Below are 25,710 nucleotides of genomic sequence, written 5' to 3' on the forward strand. Positions count from 1 at the left end.
GGATTTATTTCTATCAGCTGGTATTACATTCTTGAAGAATGCTTTGAAGTTTTTAGATGAAGATAGCCACATACTCTATGAACTCATTCAGTATGCTTTATGCACTCTAAGTCTGCATCAGTATTGTAGTAGGTCACAGATATCAAGGGCAAAGGTCAGATTTAATTTTCTATAGCATCAAATAGGGCATCACATATGCAATTAACAAGATCTTGATGTTTAGTGACAAACTCTGAACTTTTATGTAGTTCCAAGGACAGAACAATTTACCATGAAGCTAAATTTAGTAAACTGGGTTCAAATAATTGGATTTTAGAGTTACAATTTTTTTTTCTAAATTTAGAAAGTTCCTAACAAAGTATGGCTTTAGAGGGAAAATGGCTTCATTATCAGCATTAAAAGAAACACTTTTAAATTATTAATATGCAACAATAGTGATTTAGTAATCTTGTCGACTGACAGATGCAAACCTCTTTTTTTTTGTCCTAATGTGAAATCTCAGCAGGAAGAACTCCTGAACACCTGCTGACATATCTAAGGTTGTGAAAGGGTTTCAGAAAATTAATCCTCGAATAGGTGCTCGGGACGGAAAATAAAGTTACTGCTTTTCTTTGCAGAGGTGTACCTTTTAATTTTAAAAAGTTAAAAATAATACTTCCTTGGAGATTTAATAACATTCTAGGGCTTTTCATATATTAAAGATGATTTAGTCCTGGCCGGGTGGCTCAGTTGGTTGGAGCATTGTACCTTACACCGAAAGTTGGAAGGTTCAATTCCTGGTCAGGGCACATACCTGGTTTGCAGGATGTCTGTGTCTGTCTGTCTGTCTGTCTGTCTCCCTCTCTAAAATCAACAGAAACATAATCCTCGGGTGAGGATTTTTTTTTTAAAGATGATTTAAAGTTGACATGAGGGTAGATTTACAGTATAAATAGCCAATCATAAATGAACTGGAGAAAATCTTCAAATCTTGGTTTGTGATGGTAACTTCATAAGGAAATAAATTTACATTATTTCCTACTAAAATTTCTTTGAAACTGTAGTTTTCCATTGATTTTTAGAGAGTGTGGAAGCCGGTGGGCTAAATTACTAGGCTAAATTGCAGCATAATATAAAATAATGCTCTAAACAATTACACAGTGGAGTACTAAATTTTATACATGTAGATAATTTGGCTATAAAACATTTTTCTGTCCCTTCTTTCCAACAATAACTGTATTTTTGCCTCTGTATATGGACATGTTTCATCACTAGGCCTAATGGAAGTTTTACTATTTTGAAACTTTCCTCCCTCCTTAAAATTCTCTCTAGTGGTCAGGCAAGAATGTTTTGGAGGGTGGGGGGCAACATATTTAAACAACCTAATAAAGCTAATTGGTAATGCTCATCAGCTAGAGTGACACAAATTAAATGAATTTTGGGAGGCAGTCTTTTCTTTTTTGAAATTTCTTCCTGTTGGTGGATTTTAAGGGGATCATAAAATAATGCTTAAACAAATAAATTTACTTTAATGGCCCTTTCTTCTTTTTTTGTTAATTCTCACTGGAGGATATTTTTCCATTGATTTGTAGAGAGCATGGAAGCGGGTGGGGAGGGGAGAGTGGGAAGAGAAACATTGATATGAGAGAGCCACATAGATTGGCCTATGCTCTAACCCAGTGATGGCGAACCTTTTGAGCTCGGCGTGTCAGCATTTTGAAAAACCCTAACTTAACTCTGGTGCCGTGTCACATATAGAAATTTTTTGATATTTGCAACCATAGTAGAACAAAGACTTATATTTCTGATATTTTATATATTTAAATGCCATTTAACAAAGAAAAATCAACCAAAAAAACGCGTGTCACCTTTGACACGCGTGTCATAGGTTCGCCATCACTGCTCTAACCAGTCAGGGCCAATAAGTTAATGAGCTACCTGGTTGGGTAGCTCAGTTGGTTAGAGCGTCATTCCAATACCCCAAGGTTGGGGGTGCCCAGTCAGGGCACATACAAGAATAAATCAGTGAATGCATAAATAAGTGGAATGAATAGATGTTTCTCTCTCTCTCAAATCAATTTTTAAAAATAAATAAAAAAAAACTAGCCCATAGTAAGCATTATGCTGTATTTCTTTTTCCACCCAGACCCTCAGGTTAGTCATCAATACATACTGAAGAAATATGAGCAAAAATTAGAAAGGGTTGCTTTTCAAAAGCCAGACAAGAAACTCCTTTTCAACATTTCACATTGTTTATTAATGCCGTATACATTAGACCCGAACTCTGCAGTTTCTAAGACTATCATGTTTCATCTTTCAGATTCTTCTGCACTTTCATGTTATGTCTACAGAGGTACCCTTAAGTAGATGAACCACATTTTCTATAATTGTTGAAAATATACTACAGAGTGAAATGGTTTAAATATAATTTAGGCACATATTGATTATGAAAATAGATATCTCTCAATACAATACTTCTCTGTCTTGGTAAAAATAATAAAGCAAAGAAAATAATTCATTTCTGAAGTTGCTTTCCTTTACCTGTAAAGGCCTGATTTCCTCCCACTATGTGTATATCCTTTACTGTAAGGAAAGCTTTGCATATGTATATATAGAAGAATAAGCTACGTAAATATTCAAGACATGTCATCCTCCCAAAGGATACAAAGTGGGTTTTAATAATTCATTGCCTCAACTGATGAGTCTGGAGAATTCGGAATCCATTTGGATACAGCACTATTCCTGCTCTTGGGGCAGATGTACGGACACCGTTTACTGGTGAGGAAGTACAGGCCCCGTCTCTGCTGCTGCAGAGAGATAATGACTCAAGAAAATGAGGCTAAAATTATTAAAACAAAACCAAATGAGAAAATATAAGTTAAAGAACCACAGGTGCTGACTGACTGGTATTACATTTTGGACCAGCCAAATGTTTTTAAGTTTTTTTGGTGGCTATAATCGAACAGTCAGTTTAAAATCCCTCATTCTCCACTGTATGCTTTTAGCTGCAATTCTAGCTATCTAAAAGATGACTTTGCAATACCCATTCATATTTTACAGCATTTGATTGCAGTGGATTGAGACTTAGTATCTAGTTCTAAGCTGGCCCTGTTTAAACTATTTGGCCACTGAATTAAATATTAGTAACACACCTTGGTTTTTTGGTTTTGAAGTATCTTCCTATGTTTGTTTTGACTGTACAGGAGGAAACTAGGCTGGTAGTGTAAATAAAAGATTGCCTGGTCTGCATTGAGTGGAACTTGCTTAGAATGAAATTCTGAAGAGTGCTCCTCTAAAAGTTGTTCCTATAGGTTGTTACTACAGAGTTCCACTGTGACTTCAGCTGACAATGATGTACAATGATGTCTTTCTTTCAACTCTTGTCTCACCCAGTAAGAATGGAGGATTTCTTTAATTCAGCTACTATTTTGTTCTAAAAAAATAACCATTATTAAAATGAACCTTAAGAGAGCCTTTGGGATCTGATCTCACCATATTCACACGGTGTGACAGGTAAAGGGAGGCAGTCCTAAAGCTTTTTATAACCTGAACAACCTCTTGCAATTTTCATAAAGTTTAACAATTTAAATATCCATATGCATCTAGAAACTCAATAAATAAAATTTCATAGGTTGTGCTTCTCATAAATGAAAATCCTCAAATGCATTTCAAACCAAGATGGTAATTCCATATCATGCCTATTTAAAGCAAATATGATAGATACCATTCCCGGTCATAAAGCCAGGCGAACCCCCCACTCTACTCTAAAGGCAGCAATCTAACCTAGCCTCCCTACAGCTGGTAAATGAGTGCTTCTCTGGTGAAACCAGAATGTGGGGAAAAGCCACTTTTTCCCTTATGCACCACTGAGAACAAGCATAATCCTCTAAATGGTTTTGTCTTTTTAATTTCCTTACAGTGTTATGTCTTCTAGACAACTGAGTGGAGAAATAAAAGTGATAATGAAAACATTTTCATTTTGAGCATCTTCCTCCAGCCCTAAATTCTCATCTGACACTTTGGGACATATGGAGTGGTGTCAGCATCTCTTCAAATATAGCTCCCTTAACGTTGGAACCTCTCAGGTTGGCTTCTTGAAGGTCACACCCAGACAAGTCGCAATTCTGTAAGACAAAAACAATAACTGTGTAACTAATACAGAGATTTAAGGTTTTATCTGTTCCTTCCCGAAAATGATTCCTAGGCATGTTAGGAAAAGGTTGCTATATAATAAAACTTGGTTATTTCTGGAAAATTGCGGTTTTAAAAGTCAGATGTTCTGATATTTCCATTTTTCCTCTCTAGTTGATGCTCTGGCTGACCCCCCCCCCCCCCCACACACACACAGACGTTAACAAGGAAATGTCCCTTGTGACCATGTATTTTACAATCAGTCATTTAAAATCATTTAAAATTGGACTCAAATGTAGTAAATATTATCTAAACAATTTTACCACAATCTAAGAACAACAACAATGAAAGGGGGTGGGGGGAGAATTGAGACACTATTTTGAAAAATTCAGAGAAACAGATTTTACTTAATAATTAAATTCCATTCCTCAACCCTAATATTTTTATAGCAAGGAACTGCCTTTTTTTAACCCCAAAATTATGTGCACAATTCAATTAGTTTTAATAAACCTATACAACAGTGTAACTACCACCATCATTGCAAACTGCTTTTAAATTTCTCTTGCGATTATAGTGACAGATGAGACAAGAGATTCTGAATAAGTCCCTGGGGACGGTGGGGACCATAGTTAGAGAAGGGTGACGGCACAGCACCTTTTAGGACAGAATGTCAGCTGCTGCCCCCCAGGAGTCAACCCTTAATCTTTACAATCACTTGGGACAGAGGGAGGCTTCTGCTGTTTAACCATTGACTTACATGGCATCTAAAATCAAGGAAAAAAGTCATCATCTTAGGTGATGGTAACAAATAATAAAAAATTAAGTAATGGTGCTTAACTAATTTATATCTTCAGCTGTAGGCTGGCACTTTTGCCTTTAAGTTTAATAGGATCTGCTATTCTGCTGCTTAGTATTAAGAGAACAAGGCAAAAATTTTAAAAAAATCAACAGCAAATTTTGATGTACTGTTCTCTACAATCCAATCTATGCCAGATTTTCTTGTATAAGGCTGTGCTGTCTAATATGATGGCACCAGCCAAATGTGCCCCTTTACATTGAAATGAATTAAAATTAAATAAACTTAAGAATTCATTTCCCACTTACACTACCCACATTTGCAGTGTTCAACAGCCATGTGGGCTGATGGCTACTGTACTGAACAGACACAGAGCATGCCCAGTGCTACTGGACAGCGCCAAGGCAGGCCTATCCACAGCTACTGAGCCAGCTGGCAAAATTGGCAAATCAAGACAAAATATAGAAAACAGTGCTCATGAGAAAGCTGAATTAAAATCTCACGCTGAGAATTAAAAAGAATATGATGCCAATTTAGAATAGGCTTTCCCCAACCTGATTTCAAACCTGGATATCATTTAAATTTCTCAAGTAGTTCAAGGAATAATCTGGCCCCATTTAATTGTTTGGAATTGAAACAAGAAAAACGATAAATCAGGTCAATAAAGCACCCATCAAACTTATCTACATGAGAAAAACTCAAGGAAAAGCGAGAAATGAAATGAACTTAGAATGTCAAATGAATCTTCCCATCTGAAACTGGCATCTCTGACTTAGGCACTGATCCCGCTCTGGAATTCAGGTTTGTTTTAATAAGCACTTGAAAGGAAAACATCCCTCCGGCTGTTCTGGCTGTTACCCCAAAGTTCTTACCAGCCAATTACTTTATTGATTGATTGATGTTAGAGCGAGAGAGGAAGGGGGAGGGGGAGGGGGAGAAAGGGAGAGAGAGAGAGAGAGAGAGAGAGAGAGAGAGAGAGAGAGAGAGAGAGACATCGATTTGTTGTTCCACTTATTCATGCATTCATTGGTTGATTCTTGTATGTGCCCTGGGAATCAAACCTGCAACCCTGGTGTATCGAATGCTCTAACCAACTGAGGTACCCCATCAGGGCCAGGCAACTACTTTATGATTTCAATAAATTTTGTATGAGGTACTCAGTGATTTTAGATTAACAAAAACTTCCACCCCCCCCCCCGCCCCCCGAATCCTCACCTGAGGATATTCTTACTGATTTTTAGAGAGAAAGGAAGGGGGAGACAGAGAGAGAGAGAGAGAAACATCAACATGAGAGAGAAATATCGATGGTTGCCTCCCTTAAGTGTCTGAATAGGAATCAAACCTATAACCTAGGAATGTGGTATGTGCCCTGACTGGGAATGGAATATGCAACCTTTTAGTGTATGGGAGGAAGCTCCAAGCAGCTGAGCCACCTGGCCAATGCTAACAGAAACTCTTTAAAAATTGGTGACTCACCTCTAAATCAGTTCCTGCCAGAGTTGCTCCTCTGAGGTTACAATTCTTCAACTTTGCATTTTTTAAGGTAGCGACTCTCAGGTTAATGCCTGTCATTTGACTTCCTTCCATATCCACACCTTTTAGATTAGCACCTAGAGTGAACATATTTGGGGATTAGTTGAACTTGAAAATATTTATAGTCACCCACCTTCAATGAAACCACTTTAAGACTTAAATGGAGAAGAATGATGACAAGGCCCTCTAACTTTTGAAAATGATTCTGAACTATAAATCTCAGTGCCTCAATCAACTTACATATATAGAGTTCACTGTTAATGATGTGTTACCTCATACTATGACTTAAGAATGTCTTAGTCTATATTTTTGAGGGAGTAATTCAATTCGGTCTTAGGATAATTAGCACTTTTATAATATGCCTCCATAAGTTTCTGACAAGGGAGAAAAGTACTATGCCTTCTAAATACACAAGTAAACAAAGTGACCAGTACACAGATACAAGAGAGCAATAAGAAATTCATAAACAAAAAATTAAATTTAAAAATGACAAATCTGCCTGGCTTTGTGCAAACTGAAATTCTTAATTTTGGTCAGCATAAGAATATGCTGCTCTGTTTGAAAGTTTAAGGTGTTGATATGTAATTCTCCGACTGAGGCCTCATTAAATGTCAGAGAATGGATCTCCCAGAGTTCTCAATGTTGGTTAGCCCACGACTCAGACCAAGATATGACTGATTCCTGTGCAAATTCTCCAAGCACGGTGACAGAGGAAATCTACCCAGCTATGGTTATGATTTACCTGTAACAATTACTTTGCTGGGCTTTTTACTTAATGGTATGTTTTCCCCGTAGAAAAGGTAATTATAGACAGAATCTCACCTTCTAAATTGGCTTTAATACCAGAAGGATCTTCAAAATTACACAGTTTCAGGGATGCACCTTCTGCATTAGAACAGAGCATCTTGACTCCCTGGAGATTTGCACACTGGCAAAGAAAAGATTAAGATTCAGAATTTTGCTTGGAAAAGAAAAAATTGGCTTAAACAGTTGTTAAACAAAAAATGTTTAACTTCCATGGCTTAAAGTCTTTTTATTTTATTATTATAATTTTTATTGATTTAAAGAGAGTAAGGGAGAGAGAAAAAAAACCATCGATGTGAGAGAGAAACATCAAATTGGTGACCCTGCACATGGCAACCAGGATCAAACCCACCACCTCCTAGTGAACAGATGACATTCCCACCAATTAAGTCACACTGGCCAGGGCCTGAAAGTCTTTTTTTTTTTTTTTTTTTTTAGGCCATTACTAAAAAAACCCAAACAAACAAAACCAAACCAAAACAAAACAAAAAAAAAACCCAAGAGACTAATCTTGGGGCATAGAGTCTAAACCACTATCAGCAAGGTTACGTGGGAAAGATAGGAATGTCCATTGTCCTGGAGTTTTGCAAGTCTTTTTATTTATTTTTAAAATTTATTTTTTATATATATTTCTATTGATTTCAGAGAGGAAAGGAGAGATAGAAACATCAATGATGAGAGAGAATCATTGATTGGCTGTTTCTTGCACGCCCTCTACTGGAGATCAAGCCTGCAATCCGGGCATGTGCCCTTGACCGGAATCGAACCCGGGACCCCTCAGTCCACAGGCTGATGCTCTATCCATTGAGCCAAATCGGCTAGGGCTTGCAAGTGTTTTTATACATCAAGTAAGGGGAGGAGGGCGGGGGAGCAAAGAAAGGGGATATAAGTCTTTCTGAAAGGATTTACATTAGAAACAGACAAAGGGGGTGGGAGGAGGTGAAGCAGGGCTAGTTCTGGGATAGGCAGAAGAGTGGAAAAAAAAAGTCTGCTCCTATAGATTAGCAGTGGGCAGTAGATTAGAAAGTTCATGTGTAAATAAACAGGGGAGGCCCCTGGGGTTCTATGGTGCCTGGCTATTCTCTCTTTTGGATAATCTCAGAAATAGCCACTGGAAATTAATCCTAAATTCTAACAGATATACAGGAGTGTAAGCAGTCTTTCACCAGAGCTATTAATAGCTATCAACAGGCTAATTGCTCTGTCTCTTTCTCTCACTCTCCAGTCACTATGATTTTAATTTAGAATGTCTCAAAATTTTTATCTTGTCACAGTAAAAGAAAAAGGGGAAGAAAAGCTCACTTTATACTAACTATTATTTTCTGTTCACAATAAAGACTTTTCTAATTGAAATCAATACAAACTGAGAACTGTGTTAAAAATAATTAACAAAAGTCAAGTTAACAACAGCATGGCCACCTTCCATGAAACTTAAGAGTTTAGATGAAGTTGGGGAGTAAGAACTCTGATATATACCTATTTCTATTTTTATAAACAGTCCTGGGAATGACAAATGACAGTAAAAATGTATGGATAAGGAAAGCATAAACTTATTAGGGGTATGGATTTTTCTCTTCCTTATTACAGTAGCAATTAATCAATGATATTCTAGATCAGGGGTCCTCAAACTTTTTAAACAGGGGCCCAGTTCACTGTCCCTCAGACCGTTGGAGGGCCGGCCTATAGTTTTAAAAAAAACTATGAACAAATTCCTATGCACACTGCACATATCTTATTTTGAAGTAAAAAAACAAAACGGGAACAAATACAATATTTGTATTTGCATGTGGCCCGCGGGCCGTAGTTTGAGGACCCCTGTTCTAGATGTTCAATCATGCTATTACTAATTTCATTTCAAAGGTCAGAATACTAAAATCAGTAACAAGTTGTAAATTGGGTCTTTTTTAACCAACCTTGCTACACAACATTGCCAAGCATAAGCACTCAAAGCACAGAGTAAAATACAGAGTAAAAAGCTAGAAAATGGATGTTAGAATTTTAAATTATGTCAATTTATTCCGAAGGGTTCAGTGCCATCAGATCTGAACTTTGACAACTACTAGATAAGTTAGTAAGCTGTTTATAAGGGTGACATTAACATTAGACCTTCACAAAATTATGACCATCAAAGTAGAATTTTAAAGTTTTTAAAATTGGTTAAGGAAAACGGGAGACATCTGTAATACTGTCAACAATAAAATACATAAATATATTTACTAAGGTACTATGTCAATGATAATTGCAGTTGTTATAGGTAGAACAGTGAAGAAATCTAAAACCCTAAGACTGATCAAGTTATGTTATAGCCATTCCTAACAAGAAAAATCCTAGTTTCATAAGTGCAATTTTATTTACCCTATAGTCAGTTCTAGTGAAAGTATGATAAGCTACAGATTACTTAAAACCACAGATAATTGATAAATGTACGCACATTCCCATCTACACCTGCACATTAATACAAGGTAATACAGAGCTCAAACTGACTGATAATATAATGAGCACCTAGAAGGGCCAAAATAACTAAAGCATAGTGGATTTTTTGGTACTTAAAAATATAACAAGACAGGAAGCTGATACCTGAAAATAAATGTGTCTGGTTCTCTATGTAATGTTCCCAGATAAAACAGACTGTAAATAGTATCAAAAGCTCCCAAGGTAACTATGTAAGTATCACTCCATACTCAAGCTGTACTATGAAATCTCACAAAGAAACAAATACATAAGAAATTCAGTGAAGTTTTCTGTCTTCAACCACAGAAAGTATTTCACCCTCTGTTCATCAAATGGTAAAGCAAGTCACCAACACAGGTACTTAGGTGCTATGTAAACCAGCACTTCATCTGTAAGAGTTGTACTGCCTTACTACAGCAAGGGGCAATGACTTTTGAGGAAAGAAGTTAGGTTATTACAGTTGTTTTTAAAAGTATGAAAATGGTATTAAATTATGTTTTTAAAATGGTCCTTAACTATAAAAGAGATAAATATTTAGAGGTGAAATAATGAATTGCTTTAAAATAATCTGTGGACAGGATATATGCAGGAGGTTCAAGATGGTGGCGGAGTAGGTGGATCTTGCTCACAACGCCTCCCAGAACCAAACTTGAAGTTAATGCAAAATTGGGGAACATTCACCCTGAATTACTAACTAGAGACTATCTGAAGAGGAAACTTAATCAAGGACTACAGAAGCCACATCAAGATTGCACCTGTCCAACAGCTTGCATAACATGGTCCAAGTTGAGCCTCAAGGTCAGCCAGCCTGAGTTGATCCCACCCATGAATGGGCCAACAGCAATCAAGACCCAATTACAATAGGAGGGCCCACATAACCCACACCGGGGCATTGCTAGAGCATGCAGCACAGGGTATCAAGGAGACTGTGCCACTGAGTCCCAAAGGACACCTACTAAATAAGGCCACTCCACGAAGACTGAGAATCACAGCAGATCTACATAATACATAGAAACAAACAATATGAGATAGCCAAAATGGGGAAACAAAGAAACAGAACCCAAATGAAAAGAACAGGAGAAAACTACAGAAAAAGAGCTAAATGAAATGGAGGTAAGTACTTTATGAGACATAGAGTACAAAGTAACGGTTATAATGATGCTCAAGGAACTTAGTAAGAATTACAAGGAACTTAGTGGGAACTACAAGACATGAAACAAGGAATACAAACCATGAATATAAACCAGTTAGATATGAAGAATAGCATATCTGACATCGAGAATATACTGGGAGGAATCAAAAGTAGATTGAATGAGGCAGAAGATCGAATCAGTGATTGAGAAGACAAGGTAGAAAAAACATACACAATTAGAGCAGCAAAAAGGCAAAACGATCAAAAAGCAGGAGGATAGTTTAAGAGAGCTTTGGGACAACATAAAAGGTAACAATATCCACATCACAGGGGTACCAGGAGGAGAAGAAACTGAGCAAGGAACAGAGAACCTATTTAAAGAAATAATGACAGAAAACTTTCCTAACCTGGTTAATGAAAAAGTCACACAAGTTCAGGAAGCACAGAGAGTTCCAATCAAGATGAACCCAAGGAGACTCACTCCAAGACACATAATAATCAAAATGACAAACATGAAAGAATCATAAAGGCAGCAAGACAGAGACAGAAAGTTACCTATCAGGGAGTACCCATTAGAATGTAAGGTGATTTCTCAACAGAAACACTTCAGGCCAAAGGGATTGACATGAAGCATTCAAAGTTATGAAAAGCACTTGAAATCAAGACTACTCTATCCAACAAGGGTATCATTTAAAATTGAAGGCAAATAAAGAGCTTCCCAGACTCCCCCGCCCCCCAAGAAGAATAAAGGAGTACATTACCACCAATCCAGCATTGAAAAAAATGTTAAAGGGAGTTAAGAAGAAAAAGAAATAGAGAGAAGAATATAGGTAAAAAGAAAAAAAAAATGGCAATGAATAAGTACCTGTCAATAATAACCTAGGGAGAACCAAGATGGTGGCATGGGTAAATGCCTGTACTTGCCACCTCTCACAACCACATCAAAATTACAACTAAAATACAGAACAATCCATCATTCAGAACCACCTGAAAGCTGGCTGAATGGAAGTCCTACAACTAGAGAAGTAAAGAAATAAGTACATTGAGACTGATAGGTGGGGCAGAGGCATGGACTGGGCTGGTCTGACATCCATGTGTGCCATTTTATTAACTGGAGGGAGATCATCTCTGCGGAGGCTGCCCATGATGAGCAAGGGGTCCCAGCTCCACACCAGCTCCCCAGCCCAAGGGTCCAGTGAAGTTCCCGCAACTAGGGGCTGTAAAATGAGTAGGTATTGTGGCTGAGTGACAAAGAGGCTGTTGGAGACCCAGGTGTTCCATTTAAAGGGCCGATGCACAAAGTTACTCAGACTTCCAGCAACGGTGGCTTTTGGAAACCCAGACACATATGGGGAGAAAATAGATTGTTTGGCATCAGGGCAGGAACTCGGGGGGTGGCTTTCTCCCACACAGGGGTGCTCACAGGGGTCATTATTCCTGTGCTGGGACCTCCCTTGTTGCAGGGCTGACTGGCAGCCATAGCTGAGTCTCCATCAGCCTGGAGCACACTGTTTGCTCCACCCTGCAAAAAAATCCCCTGGGGATTCCTTAAGACTCCACCCCATCCAATTTGAAGCCCCATCCAAGCTATTTGCAGCAGCTTTTCCATATGAATGACTTATCCTGGCTCAGGTTTCAGACTTTGCTAAGATCTCTCAAATAAGCTGCAGCTGGTGACAACATGCCACAAACCTATCAATAAAAGGCCCAAGACCCAGCACCAGCACCACCTTCCCTTGCTTCACAGCTGGGGCTTGCCTAGGCACTTCCAAGCCCAATACAAATAGAAAAATAGCAGCCATGTGCAGATCCTTCTATAGCTCCTGCAGGGTGGCCCCAGGCAGTGGTTGACTTTGCACCTCCCTGGAGGCAGAGCCAGTGCACTCAGTGGACAGCTTTAGATCATAGCAGATTACAACTCTACATATCTCCAAGTGACACACTCAAGAGGCAGACTCAATGAGCACCAAAGCCCCACTGAAGCAAGTCCTGCTCCATAGGGGTGTTTCCTGCACAGAAGCTCTCCCACTGTAGTTGCAACTGGTCCTCAAAACCAACTGGCCTGGAGGTCAACCCCTTCCAGTGACGCCAACAGCAACTGAGGCTCAACTATACGACTGTGCACACAGACCACACAGAGGCACACCTAGAGTTCCAACCTCAGGTGACTGGGGAGGCTGAGCCACCGGTCCCTACACGACACCTACAATACAAGGCCACTCTACCAATTCCAGGAAACATAGCAGCTCTTCCTAATACATAGAAACAAACACAGGGAAGGAGCCAAAATGTGGAGACAAAAAAACATGTCACAAATAAAAGAAATGGAAGAAAGCAAACTACTGGATACAAAATTCAAAACTATGGTTAAAAGTTTACTCAAGGATCTTCACAAGATTTTCAAGGATCTTAGTGAGAATGTCAAAGACACGAAAGAGGACCAGGCAGAAGTTAATCATACACCGACTGAAAAAAAGAAAAAAAAGAATAATTTATAAAAATTCATCAGTAGAGGAGAGTATTCCAAGAATCAAATAAACAATTTGGAGTATGAGAAAGCAAAAATCACCCAATCAGAAGAGCAAAAAGTAAAAAGAATCCAAAAATATGAAGATAGTGTAAGGAACCTCTGGGACAACTTCAAGGGTACTAACATTTACATTATGGGGGTGTCAGAAGAAGAAGAGATAAGGCAAGATATTGAAAACCTATTTGAAGAAATAATGACAAAAAACTTCCCTTACCTGGTGAAAGAAATAGACTTATAAATCCAGGAATCACAGAGTCCCAAACAAGAATAACCCAAAGAGGTCCACACCAAGACACATCATAATTAAAATGCCAAGAGTTAAAGAAAGTGAGAATCTTAAAAGCAGCAAGAGAAAAGCAGTTAGTTACCTACAAGGGAGCACCCATACGACTATCAGCTGATTTCTCAACAGAAACTGCAGGCTAGAAGGGAGTGGCAAGAAATATTCAAAGTGATGAATAGCAAGGAGCTACAACCAAGATTACTCTACCCAGCAAAGCTCTCATTTAGAATTGAGGGTTAGATAAACAGCTTCACAATCAAGGAAAAGCTAAAGGAGTTCATCACCAACAAACCAATATTACATGAAATGTTTAAGGGAATTCTATCGAATAAAAGACAAATAGGGTAATTAACCGTACCTCCGATACGCTTCCCATTGGCTAATCAGGGCGATATGCAAATTAACTGCCAACCAAGATGGCGGCCAGCAGCCACGCAGCTGAAGCGAACATGAGGCTTGGTTGCCCCTGTGATGGAGGAAGCCAAGGTTCCCCGCCTGCCGCGGCCTGGCTCTGAGCCTGAAAGCAACAGCTCCGAAAGCAACTATGTTTCAATTATAGAAGCTAAACAAACCCCAGGTACCTGCTTTCAGCCAGCCGAGGTCTCAGAGCTGGAGCTGCAACAGTGTTTCAATTACAGAAGCCAAACAAACCCCAGATACCTGCTTTCAGCAGCCGAGGCCTCAAGCTGGAGCTGGCTCTCAGCTCCAGTGACAGCCATAGAAGGTAAATAAATCCCAGAATTAAAAAAAAAAAAAGAAAAAAGGGAGAGGTTGGGAGCTTCAGTTGCCCACCAGCCTGAAAACGGCCCTCAGCCCCTCACCCAGACTGGCCAGGAACCCCAGTGGGGACCCCCACCCTGAAGGGGGTGTGGTCAGCTGCAAACAGCCATCAGCCACTCATCCAGGCTGGCCAGGCACCCAAGCGGGACCCCCACCCTGATCTGGGACACCCTTCAGGGCAAACCAGCCGGCCCCCACCCGTGCACCAGGCCTCTATCCTATATAGTAAAAGGGTAATATGCAAACTGACCCTAACAGCAGAAAGACTGGGAATGACTGGTCACTATTACACACACTGACCACCAGGGGTCAGACGCTCAATGCAACAGCTGCCCTCTGGTGGTCAGGGCGCTCTCACACGGGGAGCTCTGCTCAGCCACAAGCCAGGCTGATGGCTGCCAGTACAGCGGTGGTGGCGGGAGCCTCTCCCGCCTCCTCAGCAGCGCTAAGGATGTCTGACTGCAGCTTAGGTCTGCTCCCCGCTGGAAAGTGGACATCCCCCAAGGGCTGCCAGGCGGATGTCTGATTGCCATCTTAGGCCCAATCCCCTGGGAAGCAGACCTAAGCCAGCAAGTGGTCATCCCCTGAGGGGTCCCAGACTGCGAGAGGGCACAGGCTGGGCTGAGGGACCCTCCCCCCCGAGTGCACAAATTTTTGTGCACCGGGCCTCTAGTTCTTTAATAATAATCTATCTATATATAAAAATCCAGTGACCGTAATGGCCATAATGACCGTAACAATCGGTCGCTATGATGCCCACTGGGGCCAGTGAACCAGCCAGATCAACCTCACGGCCAACCGCGCAGCCCCTCCCCGCTACTGGCCTGCCCCTGATCGGACTCTCCCACCCCAATCAAGAGTGGGGCTGACAGGCCAAATGCCTCTCCTGCCCCCCGTCAGCCCCACCCACATGTAGGCCGCAGCTCTCCCCCACCGCAAGCCATGGTTGTTACCCTGGCCAATAGGGCGGGGGTGGCAGGCCATCTTTTGGAACCCCTTCCCCTTGGCCAGCTACGCCCCTGATGGGCCCCCACCACCTGATCGGCCCACAGGCCTTCCCCTGACTAGCCCCACCCCTAATCGCCCCCCAACCTCAAAAGGGGGCAGGGCCAGCTGGCCAACCTCCCGCAGCCCCTCCCCAGATAGGCCCCTCCCCCCATCAGGGGCAGGGCCAGCTAGCCAACCACCCATGGCTCTTCCCCCAGGCTGCTGGCCCCAGGTCAACACCCCCAACCCTATTCAAAGGTGCAGCTGACTGGCCCACTGCCCACAGCCCCTCCCCATGGCTGGCCCAACCCCAAATTGGTCCCCCAACCCCAATCGGGGGCAGGGCCCACTGGCCACTCACCTGCGGCCCCTCCCCTCAACCAGCCTGGCCCTGATTGGGCAGGCCGGCCAGCCAACCTCCCACCATCTCCCAACAGGCCCAGCCCTGATCTGCCCCGATTAGGGCCGGGCCGGCCAGTCCCCACCCATGAACAAATTTGTGCACTGGCCCTCTAGTAATAATAATAATAAGAAGAAGAGATAAAAAATATGAAAAATAAAATGGCAACAAATACATATCTATCAACAATTGAATCTAAAAATCAAAATAATGAACAAGAAACCTAATGAACAAGATAAACTGGTGAATAAAATAGAATAGGCATGGAAACATGAAACAGACTGATGAATTTCAGAGGGAAGGGGGGTGTGGGGGGGCAAAAGAGATTAACCAAAGAGCTTACCTATGGACACAGACAGTAGGGTGGTAAAGGCCTGGGGTGGGGCAGGAACCGAGTGGAGAGGGGCAATGGGGGAAAAAGAGGGATATCTGTAATACTCTCAATAATAAAGACATTAAAAAATAATGATAACCTTAAATGTAAATGGATTAAGTGCTCCAATCAAAAAACATAGGACAGCTAAATGGATAAGAAAACATTACATATATAAACATTGTCCTCAAGAGACCCACCTCATAAAAAGATTCAAACAGACTAACAGTGAAGAGATGAAAAAAATATTCCATGCAAATGGAAACAAACAAAAAACAAAAAAGCTGCGTTAACAATATTATATCTGACAAAATAGATTTTAAGACAAAGGTCACTACATAATACTAAAGGGATTGATCAGACAGGAGAACATAACACTGGTAAAAATATATGCACCCAATATAGGAGCACCATAAAAAAAAAAAAACTCTTGGTGTATTATGAGGAAGAGAATGAAGGCAAAGCAGTCATAGTAGGGGAATTGATTAGCCCACTGTCAACATTGGATACATCTTCCAAACAAAAAATAAACAAGGAAATAGCGACCTGAAATGACATACTAGATCATATGAATTTAATTGATATTTACAGGACATTTCATCCCAAAGCTGTAGAATATACATTCTTCTCAAGTGCACCTGGAACATTCTCAAAGATAGATCACATATTAGGACACAAAATGAGTCTTAATAAATTCAAGAAGATTGAAATCACATCAAGCATTTTCTCAGATCACAAAGGCATGAAACTAGAAATCAACTACAATATAAACACTCAAAAATATTCAAACCCATGGAGGCTAAATAGCATGTTATTAAACAAAGAATGGGTTACCAATGAGATCAAGAAAGAAATAAAAAAACTTCCTAGAAACAAACGAAAATGAACACAAAACAACCCAAAATCTATGGGACATAGTAAAAGCAGTCCTGAGAAGGATATTCACAGCACTACAGGCCTACCTCAAGAAGCAAGAAAATCCTCAAACTATCTAACCCTGCACCTAAAATAACTAGAAAAAGAATAACAAAGCCCAGAGTAAATAGAAGAAAGGAAATAATAAAGATCAGAGCAGAAATAAAGGACACAGAGGCAAAAAAAAAAAAAAAAAAAAAAAAGAAAGAAAGAAAAGAGAAGAAAGAAAGATCAATGAAACCAACAGCTAGTTTTTTGAAAAGATAAACAAGATTGATAAACCTGCCCTAGCCAGTCTGGCTTAGTGGATAGAGCACCGGCCTGGGACCAAAGGGTCCTGGGTTTGATTTTGGTCAAGGCTCGTACTTCAGTTGCAGGATACTCCCCAGCCTGGGCCCTGGTCAGGGTACATGCAGGAGGCAACCAATAGATGTGTTTCTCTCACATCGATATTTCTCTCTGTCTTTCCCTCTCTCTTCCACTCTCTCTAAAAAATCAATGGGAAAATATCCTTGGGTGAGGATTAAAAAAAAGAAAAAGAAAAAGATTGATGGACCGTTAGCCAGACTCATCAAGGAACAGAGAGAGGACAGAAATAAAATCAGAAATGAAAAAGGAGAAGTAACAACTAACATCACAGAAATACAAAGGATAGGAAGAAAATACTATGAACAACTATATGTGAACAAATTGGACAACCTGGGTGAAATGGACAATTCCCAGAAACATACGATCTTCCGAAACTCAATCAGGAAGAATCAGAAAACACTGAAAAGGCCAGTAACAACTAATGAAATCGAAGTAGTAATTTAAAAAACTCCCAACAAACAAAAGTCCTGGACCAGATGGCTTCACAGGCAAATTTTACCCAACATTCAAAGAAAAACCCAACACTTACCCTCCTCAAGCTATTCTAAAAAGTTCAAGAGGAGGGAAAACTTCCAAAACTTTTCATGAGGCCAGCATTACCCTAATTCCAAAGCCAGATAAAGACACTACAAAGAAAGAAAATTGCCCTAGCCGCTTGGCTCAGTGGATAGAGCATCAGCTTGCGGACTGGGGGGTCCCAGGTTCGATTCTGGCCAAGGGCACATGCCTGGGTTGCGGGCTCAATCCCCAGTGGGGGGTGTGCAGGAGGCAGCCGATCAATGATTCTCTCTCATCATTGATGTTTCTATCTCTCTCTCCTTCTCCCTTCCTCTCTAAAATAAATAAAGAAATGTATTAAAAAATTTTTAAAAAAAGAAAGAAAATTATAGGCCAATATCCCTGATAAGCAAAGATGTTAAGATCCTCAACAAAATATTAGCAAATCAAATCCAGCAATACATTATAAAGATCATACACCATGACCAAATGGGTTTTATTCCGGGATAAAAAGGTTGGTACAATATTCACAAATCAATAAATGTGACATATAAACAAACAAAATGAACAATAAAAATCATATGATTATATTAATAGATGCAGAAAATGCATTAGATAAAATCCAGTACCCATATATGATAAAACTCTCAACAAGGTGGGAAGAGAGGGATCATACCTCAAAGTAAGAAAGGCATATATGACAAATCTATAGCCAACATCAGACTCAGTGGGAAAAAACTAAAAGCGTTTCCCTTAAGATCAGGAACAATACAGGGAGGTCCCCTTTCACCACTCTATTCAACATAGTACTGGAAATTCTAGTCTCAGTGATCAGACCTGAGGAAGAAATAAAAGGCATCCAAATTGGAAAGGAGGCAGTAAAGCTCCATTATTCGCAGATGACATGATATTGTAAACCAAAAACTCTAAAGACTCCACCAAAAAACTACTAGATTTAATATATGAATTCGGCAAGGTAGCAGGTTACAAAATTAACACCCAGAAATCTATGGCATTTTTATACACCAATAATGAGTTCTCAGAAAGAGAAACTACACAAACAATCCCATTTACCATTGCAACAAAAAATAAGATACTTAGGAATAAACTTAACCAAGGAGGTAAAAGACCTGTACTCAGAAAACTACAGAACATCAAAAAAGAGGTAGAGGAAGATATAAACAAGAGGAAGCCTATACTGTGGTTCATGGGTTGGAAGAATTAACATCATGCTTTTGAGTCTACTTCCAAAATTATAAAATTTGAGACATTTATTCAATGACTACAAAAAGCAAGTACTATATTAGGTGCTGTTAATTCAAAAGACATATAGACATATGCAGACATGGGTTTTGGTATTAAGAAACTTAAAAGCTAGAAGTTAGTAAATTTCACTATTGGTTCTACATGTATTATCTAACCTCAAATTAACACAGGTAATTTTTCTATACATACATGCATATATACATATGTGCACACACACACAAATCTACACGTACCTACATGTAAACACATATACAAATATATGTAGAGAGAGAGAGCCAAAGTTACAAAACCAACCCATTTCACTTTCAAAGCCTTCAGTTTTATCAGTTTAAGTAAATGTTTCAGTAAGAGACAGATGTAATTTCTGCTTTTTGAGCATGCTCAATAGACTAATAATTTAATTTTCTCTTGTAACCAAAAATGATTCTTACGTCAAGCACTGATCCAGAGAGATCAGCTCGTTCAAGATTTGCACAGCAGAGATTAGCATGTGCAAGATTGCAGCGGCTTAAATTGGCCATCTTGAAGTTAATGTATCGAAGGTCCAAACGAGAAAGATCAGCACCACTAAAGTTTAAACCCTGAAATTAAAAAACACAAATTGTCACCATATTGAAACCATTTTTTGCATTACATTTAATTACTATACCTAACCACCAAGTTTTTTAGAAGCAATTGGTGGTTCAATCATTTGGAATTTATTACAAAACACGATCAAATGGAAGTTAGATATACAAAATCAGTGTCCTGACTGGGTTCTAGTAAAAGAAACTGTTTACAATTAACATTAGAATGCAGTCTGGCTATACTGCATTTATGTGCAGAATTTTCTAAAGGAGATCTCTGTTAGCCACTACCTGCTGACTAGTATTATTTTTGTTAAATCTAATTATATTTAAACTAGAGGCCTGGTGCATGGATTCATGCACCGGTGGGGTCCCTCAGCCTGGCCTGCACCCTCTCGCAATCCGGGACCCCTTGGGGGATGTCGTAATGCCAGTTTCTGCCTGGCCTGCAGGGATCGGGCAGAAACCAGCAGTCCGACATCTTAAGGGGTGTAGTAGTGCGTGAAGCAGCAGGCAGCCAGGGAGGAGCTCGAGCCGCATAGCTCCTGCTCATCCTAGCCCCACTGTGCCTGCTGCTGCTGCTCAGTAGTGTTGCTGTGGAGAGGGGTGAGGCTTGCGCTGCTGCAGCAGTGCTCACCAGCCATGAGCCCAGTGTCTGGCGCCTGCATTGAACGTCATAGTGACCAGTCAAATGGTCGACCGGTTGAACGGTCGACCGATTGCTTAGGGTTTTATATATATAGATAAGTTTTTAATTAAACAATTCAAGATAGTTTCTTTTTGAAAAGCAAATATTATGGTTTTAAAAAACTTTAATGCTATACACATAAATGTAAAAGTATCTGCCACTGACTAGTCATGCATAACTGTACAAACAATTGATGTTTTATTTTAATTGCTGAAATTTCTATGTACTACTCAAAGACTTCTATGTGAAGTATAACTGAAATAACTGGACAATAAAAGAAGCTATTACATATCTCTTTTTTTGCTAACCATTTTGGGATTACATCAATGCTATGATCCATAATTAGATTATATCTTGCATGAAAAAAGAAAATGAAGCAAAAAAAAAAATCCTACAAGAACGTAAAACATTACTCACAGATTTGCTGACATTACTCATGTAAATTTGTTTTAATTACCTGGCAACGCAATTCTGATTTGGTTGGAGTGGCTAGCAGAAATCGGACAAATTCCTTTCGTGATATTGGTGAATGATCCTCTGGTGGTTGAGAATTCTTGAAAAGAGATATTAAGAAATTACTGAAGCATTTTGGGAGATAGACACCACAAATGTAATATTGGCTAGTGTAGAAAGAGCCTTACCTTTATTGCCACTTCTAGGTGTTCAATCAATGAGTCAATACCAAAAAATCTGGCTTCTTCCAACACCCCTATGATAATAAAAACGATGTGACTTTTACAGAAAACTTCATTTTAATATTTATATAATTCTTTATGTAAAATTCTCACAAAAGAAGTGAAATTCAACAGGCAGATTATCAATCAATATTGAAGAAAAATAACTCTTGTTTAGAACATAATAGAATATTTCAAAATATTTGTAAAACAAAGTAGGTAGTTTACATTTATCAAAAGAAAAAATGTGAAAAACTAGTGAAATAGAATGAAAGGCTTCCATATTTCAAAATCACTTATAAAAATTACTATAAAGAAGCCATAAGCAAAAAATCCTAATATCACACATTCCTCAAATAATTGATATAGTGGTTTGATTGTGAATCCAATAAAAATCATTTATCTAATCTTAACATTTCATTGACCCTTTCCAGTGGAACAGATCTAAATAGGTTTGTCCCAAATATCTTAGACTTACTGAATTAGAAAATTATAGAAATAAATAAAAGTAAACTTCAAAGCAAAAGTCAAAAGTATAATTTAGAAACCATTTTTATAAAAGAATCAATTTAAAAAAATATTTCTAAAAGATAAAAGGGGTTTGAATCTATCATTTACTTTTCTTAGTTTGGTAAAGAAAATCTGTGCATTGTCTTGGTGACTTATTACATATACATTCTCACATCTGTCAATAAACATTTTCATCAGAGTATCCTATATAATAAAAGCCTAATATGTTAAGTGTCCGGTCGTCCAGTTGGCCATTCAACCAATCAAAGCATAATATGCTAATGATATGCTAAGGCCGCTCAACCACTTGCTATGACGTGCACTGACCACCAGGGGGCAGACACTCCAACTGGTAGGTTAACTTGCTGCTGGGGTCTGGCTGATCAGGACTGAGCGAGATGGGTTGGACAGGCCTTGGAGCCCTCCAACGGTCCCTCCCTGGCTGGCCAACCTCCCACATCTCTCCCTGGCCCCAATTGTGCACCAGTGGGGTCCCTCGACCTGGCCTGCACCCTCTTGCAATCCAGGCTGAGGTACCCCCCCAACCGAGTGCATGAATTTCGTACACTGGGTCTCTAGTCTACACTAATAAAAGACAAAGATGCTAATTGACTGTACCTTCGCTACACCCATCAGCCAATCAGAAGAGTATGCAAATTAATCCAACAAAGATGGCCGTTAAATTTGCATACTGCAGGCGGGGCGGCACAGCGCGAGCCGCCACCCACCCACCGCCATCCGGGCCTGCCATCTGCAACCCAGCGCGGGATCCGGGCCTACCATCTGCGACCCGGGGAGGTGGGGCAGGCACTGCGGATCTGCGACCCGGGGAGGTGGGGCAGGCACTGCGGGATCAGGCCTGCCATCTGCCACCCGGGGAGCGGGCCTAAGCCAGCAGGTGGTTATCTCCCGAGGGGTCCGAGACTGTGAGAGGGCACAGGTTGGGCTGAGGGACCCCCCACCGCCAGTGCACAAATTTTTGTGCACCGGGCCTCTAGTCTATAATAATAGAAGTGTAATATGCAAATAGACCGAATGGCTGTCCGGATGTCCTTCCTGACAACCTTCCGTTTAAAGCCGGGGCTGCAGCCACGGGATCGAGGTAGCCACCGCGCTGCGAGGGAGGGATCAAGGCAGCTGCAGCAGCTGCGAAGGACTACTCTTGCACGAATTTCATGCATCGGGCCTCTAGTGTGGCAATAAATTGGGATCCATTTTCTTTAAAATGAAGACTTCAGTTATTCAGTAGACTGAGTTTACTCTTTTAAAAAGGACTGAGAAATTACAAAAATAGTAAAAGGTGTAATCTCTCCCTTCAAATGTTTCCAAGATAAGGGTAACTATAATTAGATATAGAAAACCACAGCAGTTATCTGGGAAAAAGATTACAATCTTTTCTGGGGAAACCCAATGCCACCTCCAATACTCCAATTGCAAAACAAAGGCCATCTAAGGACCAGCACACCACTCAGGTAGCCGCTCTGGGATAACATCTTCTGTCCACACCAGAGTGGCTTCCTATCTGGATTTCTCAGGAAGGGGCAGCCACACTTGAGTATCTGTCCCTGGTAGAAACCCAGCAAAACAAGATTCTAGGGGGCCTCACTCTCAGTTTGCCAAGTTTTTATGAGTAAATCAGAACCTCCCAGGGAGTGTGGTAAGAATGTTTGTCCAATTCTAGGCTCAGGCTGAAACCGGTTTGGCTCAGTGGATAGAGCGTCGGCCTGTGGACTGAAGGGTCCCGGGTTCGATTCCGGTCAAGGGCATGTACCTGGGTTGCGGGCACATCCCCAGTGGGAGATGTGCAGGAGGCAGCTGATCGATGTTTCTCTCTCATCGATGTTCCTAGCTTCTATCTCTCTCCCTTCCTCTCTGTAAAAAATCAATAAAATATATTAAAAAAAAAAAAATTCTAGGCTCAGAACTAAACCTTAAAAACTTCCAGGAAAACCTTATAAATGTAACTGCCCACTGAGGGACAGTTTAGGAAAGGATGTGATATTTAGTGTATTTTCTGTTAGCACCAGTAAGATCTGGATTTGATCCCAGCTCGGATTTTGACTTGAAGAAGCTATAATCTTTCTCTTAACTAAAGCCTCCACATTTGTGAAATGGGGACATTTTTACCATGCAAACAAAGTTGTCAGAAATATTAAAAGAGATAATGCGTATTTATTATCTGGTATAATATTTGGCACCTACTTGGTAGGTCCTCCATAAATCATTAATATTAAATTATATGTTTTAAATTACAGGTTTTCTAATATTTAAGACCATTCTTTTTTTTCTGTATCAAACTGGGTTTCAGAAAATTCATGTTAGCTTCAGGGAAATAGGTACTGAAATACTAGAAAAGTTCTCAAGTTTGTAGACTAATTGAATTGAGGTGAGATTTAGCTGAAAAATATAGAAAAGATTATTTAAGTCTAAGAAAGAATGTTTTGAAGACAAATGAAAGCAAGAGAAAGGAAGACATGACTCATTGGAAAAAGTGAAGACCATTAAAGGCAGGAACAGAAGGAGATGATGAAGGTAAACAAAAAAAACATACTGATGAGAGCACAAATTAAGAGCAAGAACTAAGGTTATTTAAGTACGTGGGAAGAAGATAAATAAATCACTGTAGACTATTTTAAAGCATGTAATTACGTGGGGCAATTTATAGCCAATGTAAAGAGTTTGGACAGAAACTGTACTCATTCAAAACAACACTACATAAAGTGAATCAGGAGAGAGCTCTGTTTGCTGAAAAACTAAATGTAAAAGAGCAATGGCAGAGAAACATGAACAGCTTGTTAATAGGCTGCATTGCTGAAGTCAGAGATAGCAGGAAGGACATGAAATGCTATCAACGACACAGGAGAAATGAAAAGGGGAAGCTTAAAAAGAGCCCATAGAACGCCTACAGCTGAGTCTTAAAATGTAATCAGGAGAGGGTGGCCATTAGAGGTACAGTTGCTGAAGGGAAAAGGTTCTATAAAAAAGTGGATCACTGGTTATTTTTATAATAATAATATTTGTAGACGGCTAAAATAAAAACATTTTACAACACAAATTATAAGCTAGCACCCCTCCCCACCCCAAGCTGATTCTGATGGGTTTTCAAAATCAGATTTTAGATAAAATTTTAGATTTCCAGGTTTTCTTTAAAAAAAATCAAGTATCTGGCACCCTAGGCCCACAAACATGGCAATAATTTGGCAGATGAGTAGGCATGTACACTCCAGATCACCACGCTCCCCACCACTCCTTAAGTCAAACCAAATTCAGTCACTTGGAGGCCTATAAACTTTGACTATGCAACCACAGCTGTGTGGGAGAGGGCTGGAAAAAGGACAATGGCATCTGCCTGAACTTCTGTCTGGGAGAGAGCTGGCCAGATATCATAGTGGCATCTCTTCCCTTGCTCCTCAGGAGGACCTTGGTAGGACAGATATCCCTCCCAATTCTAACTGCCACACATGGTGTGGGAAGAGCCCATTTCACATATCCTCCCCTCCTACCAGTCTTGACATGATTTCTTCTTCATATCATAGTCACAGACATTCTGTTCAGCAAGTCTTCAAGTGGTTTCAAGGGTGGTTATTCTATAATTGACTTGTAATTTTGATGTGGTTGTGTTAGGGGCAGAAATAGAATATTGGGGACCAGCTACAATAAGAAATATTAATCATGCTCTGTTAACCATGATTGTTTTGTTCTGATTAAAGAAAGGACATTCTAACCTGCCTGGGAGTTGTATGCCCTGGGACGTGGGAGCTAACATCAGAATGCAGTCCATCCTCCTATACCAAGAACTGCCTATCATTATGGAAAGATTTACCACCTCTTGGCTGAAACAATCTAGTCCCAGAGGCACCTGCTCTTTACAACCCTGCTCTTTGTAAACTGGTCCCAGCATGCCCGCCTGGAGGCATCCGTCCTCTGCCACACTCCCCAGCACCCATGGCTTGTAACCTGTAATGATTATACCTTGCCTACTTTCCCTTGCCTTTACATGTAATCTTTGTCCTTCTACCCAATATAAGCAGTTTGCTTATGGGGA

General features: G+C 40.0%; 1 protein-coding gene across 4 annotated transcripts in view; it reads right to left on the reverse strand.

Moving 5' to 3' along the window:
* Positions 1-2,212: 2,212 nt before the first annotated feature.
* Positions 2,213-25,710, reverse strand: part of KCTD9 (potassium channel tetramerization domain containing 9) — a 43,841-nt gene continuing 20,343 nt past the window's right edge. For 3 of the 4 annotated variants that reach the window (XM_023759104.1, XM_014461069.2, XM_006095015.3), the window contains 6 exons: positions 21,123-21,190; positions 20,939-21,034; positions 19,659-19,808; positions 7,262-7,367; positions 6,383-6,516; positions 2,213-4,103 (listed from right to left, as the gene is read on the reverse strand). In XM_023759104.1, the coding sequence (XP_023614872.1) occupies positions 3,987-4,103; positions 6,383-6,516; positions 7,262-7,367; positions 19,659-19,808; positions 20,939-21,034; positions 21,123-21,190 (671 nt within the window). In that variant the 3' untranslated portion in view covers positions 2,213-3,986. The remainder of the gene's footprint in view (positions 4,104-6,382; positions 6,517-7,261; positions 7,368-19,658; positions 19,809-20,938; positions 21,035-21,122; positions 21,191-25,710) is intronic. The other variant, XM_023759105.1, reaches the window with a different exon arrangement.

The sequence above is a fragment of the Myotis lucifugus genome, unplaced genomic scaffold (genome assembly GCF_000147115.1).
Source record: "Myotis lucifugus unplaced genomic scaffold, Myoluc2.0 scaffold_148, whole genome shotgun sequence".
Classification (NCBI taxonomy): domain Eukaryota; kingdom Metazoa; phylum Chordata; class Mammalia; order Chiroptera; family Vespertilionidae; genus Myotis; species Myotis lucifugus.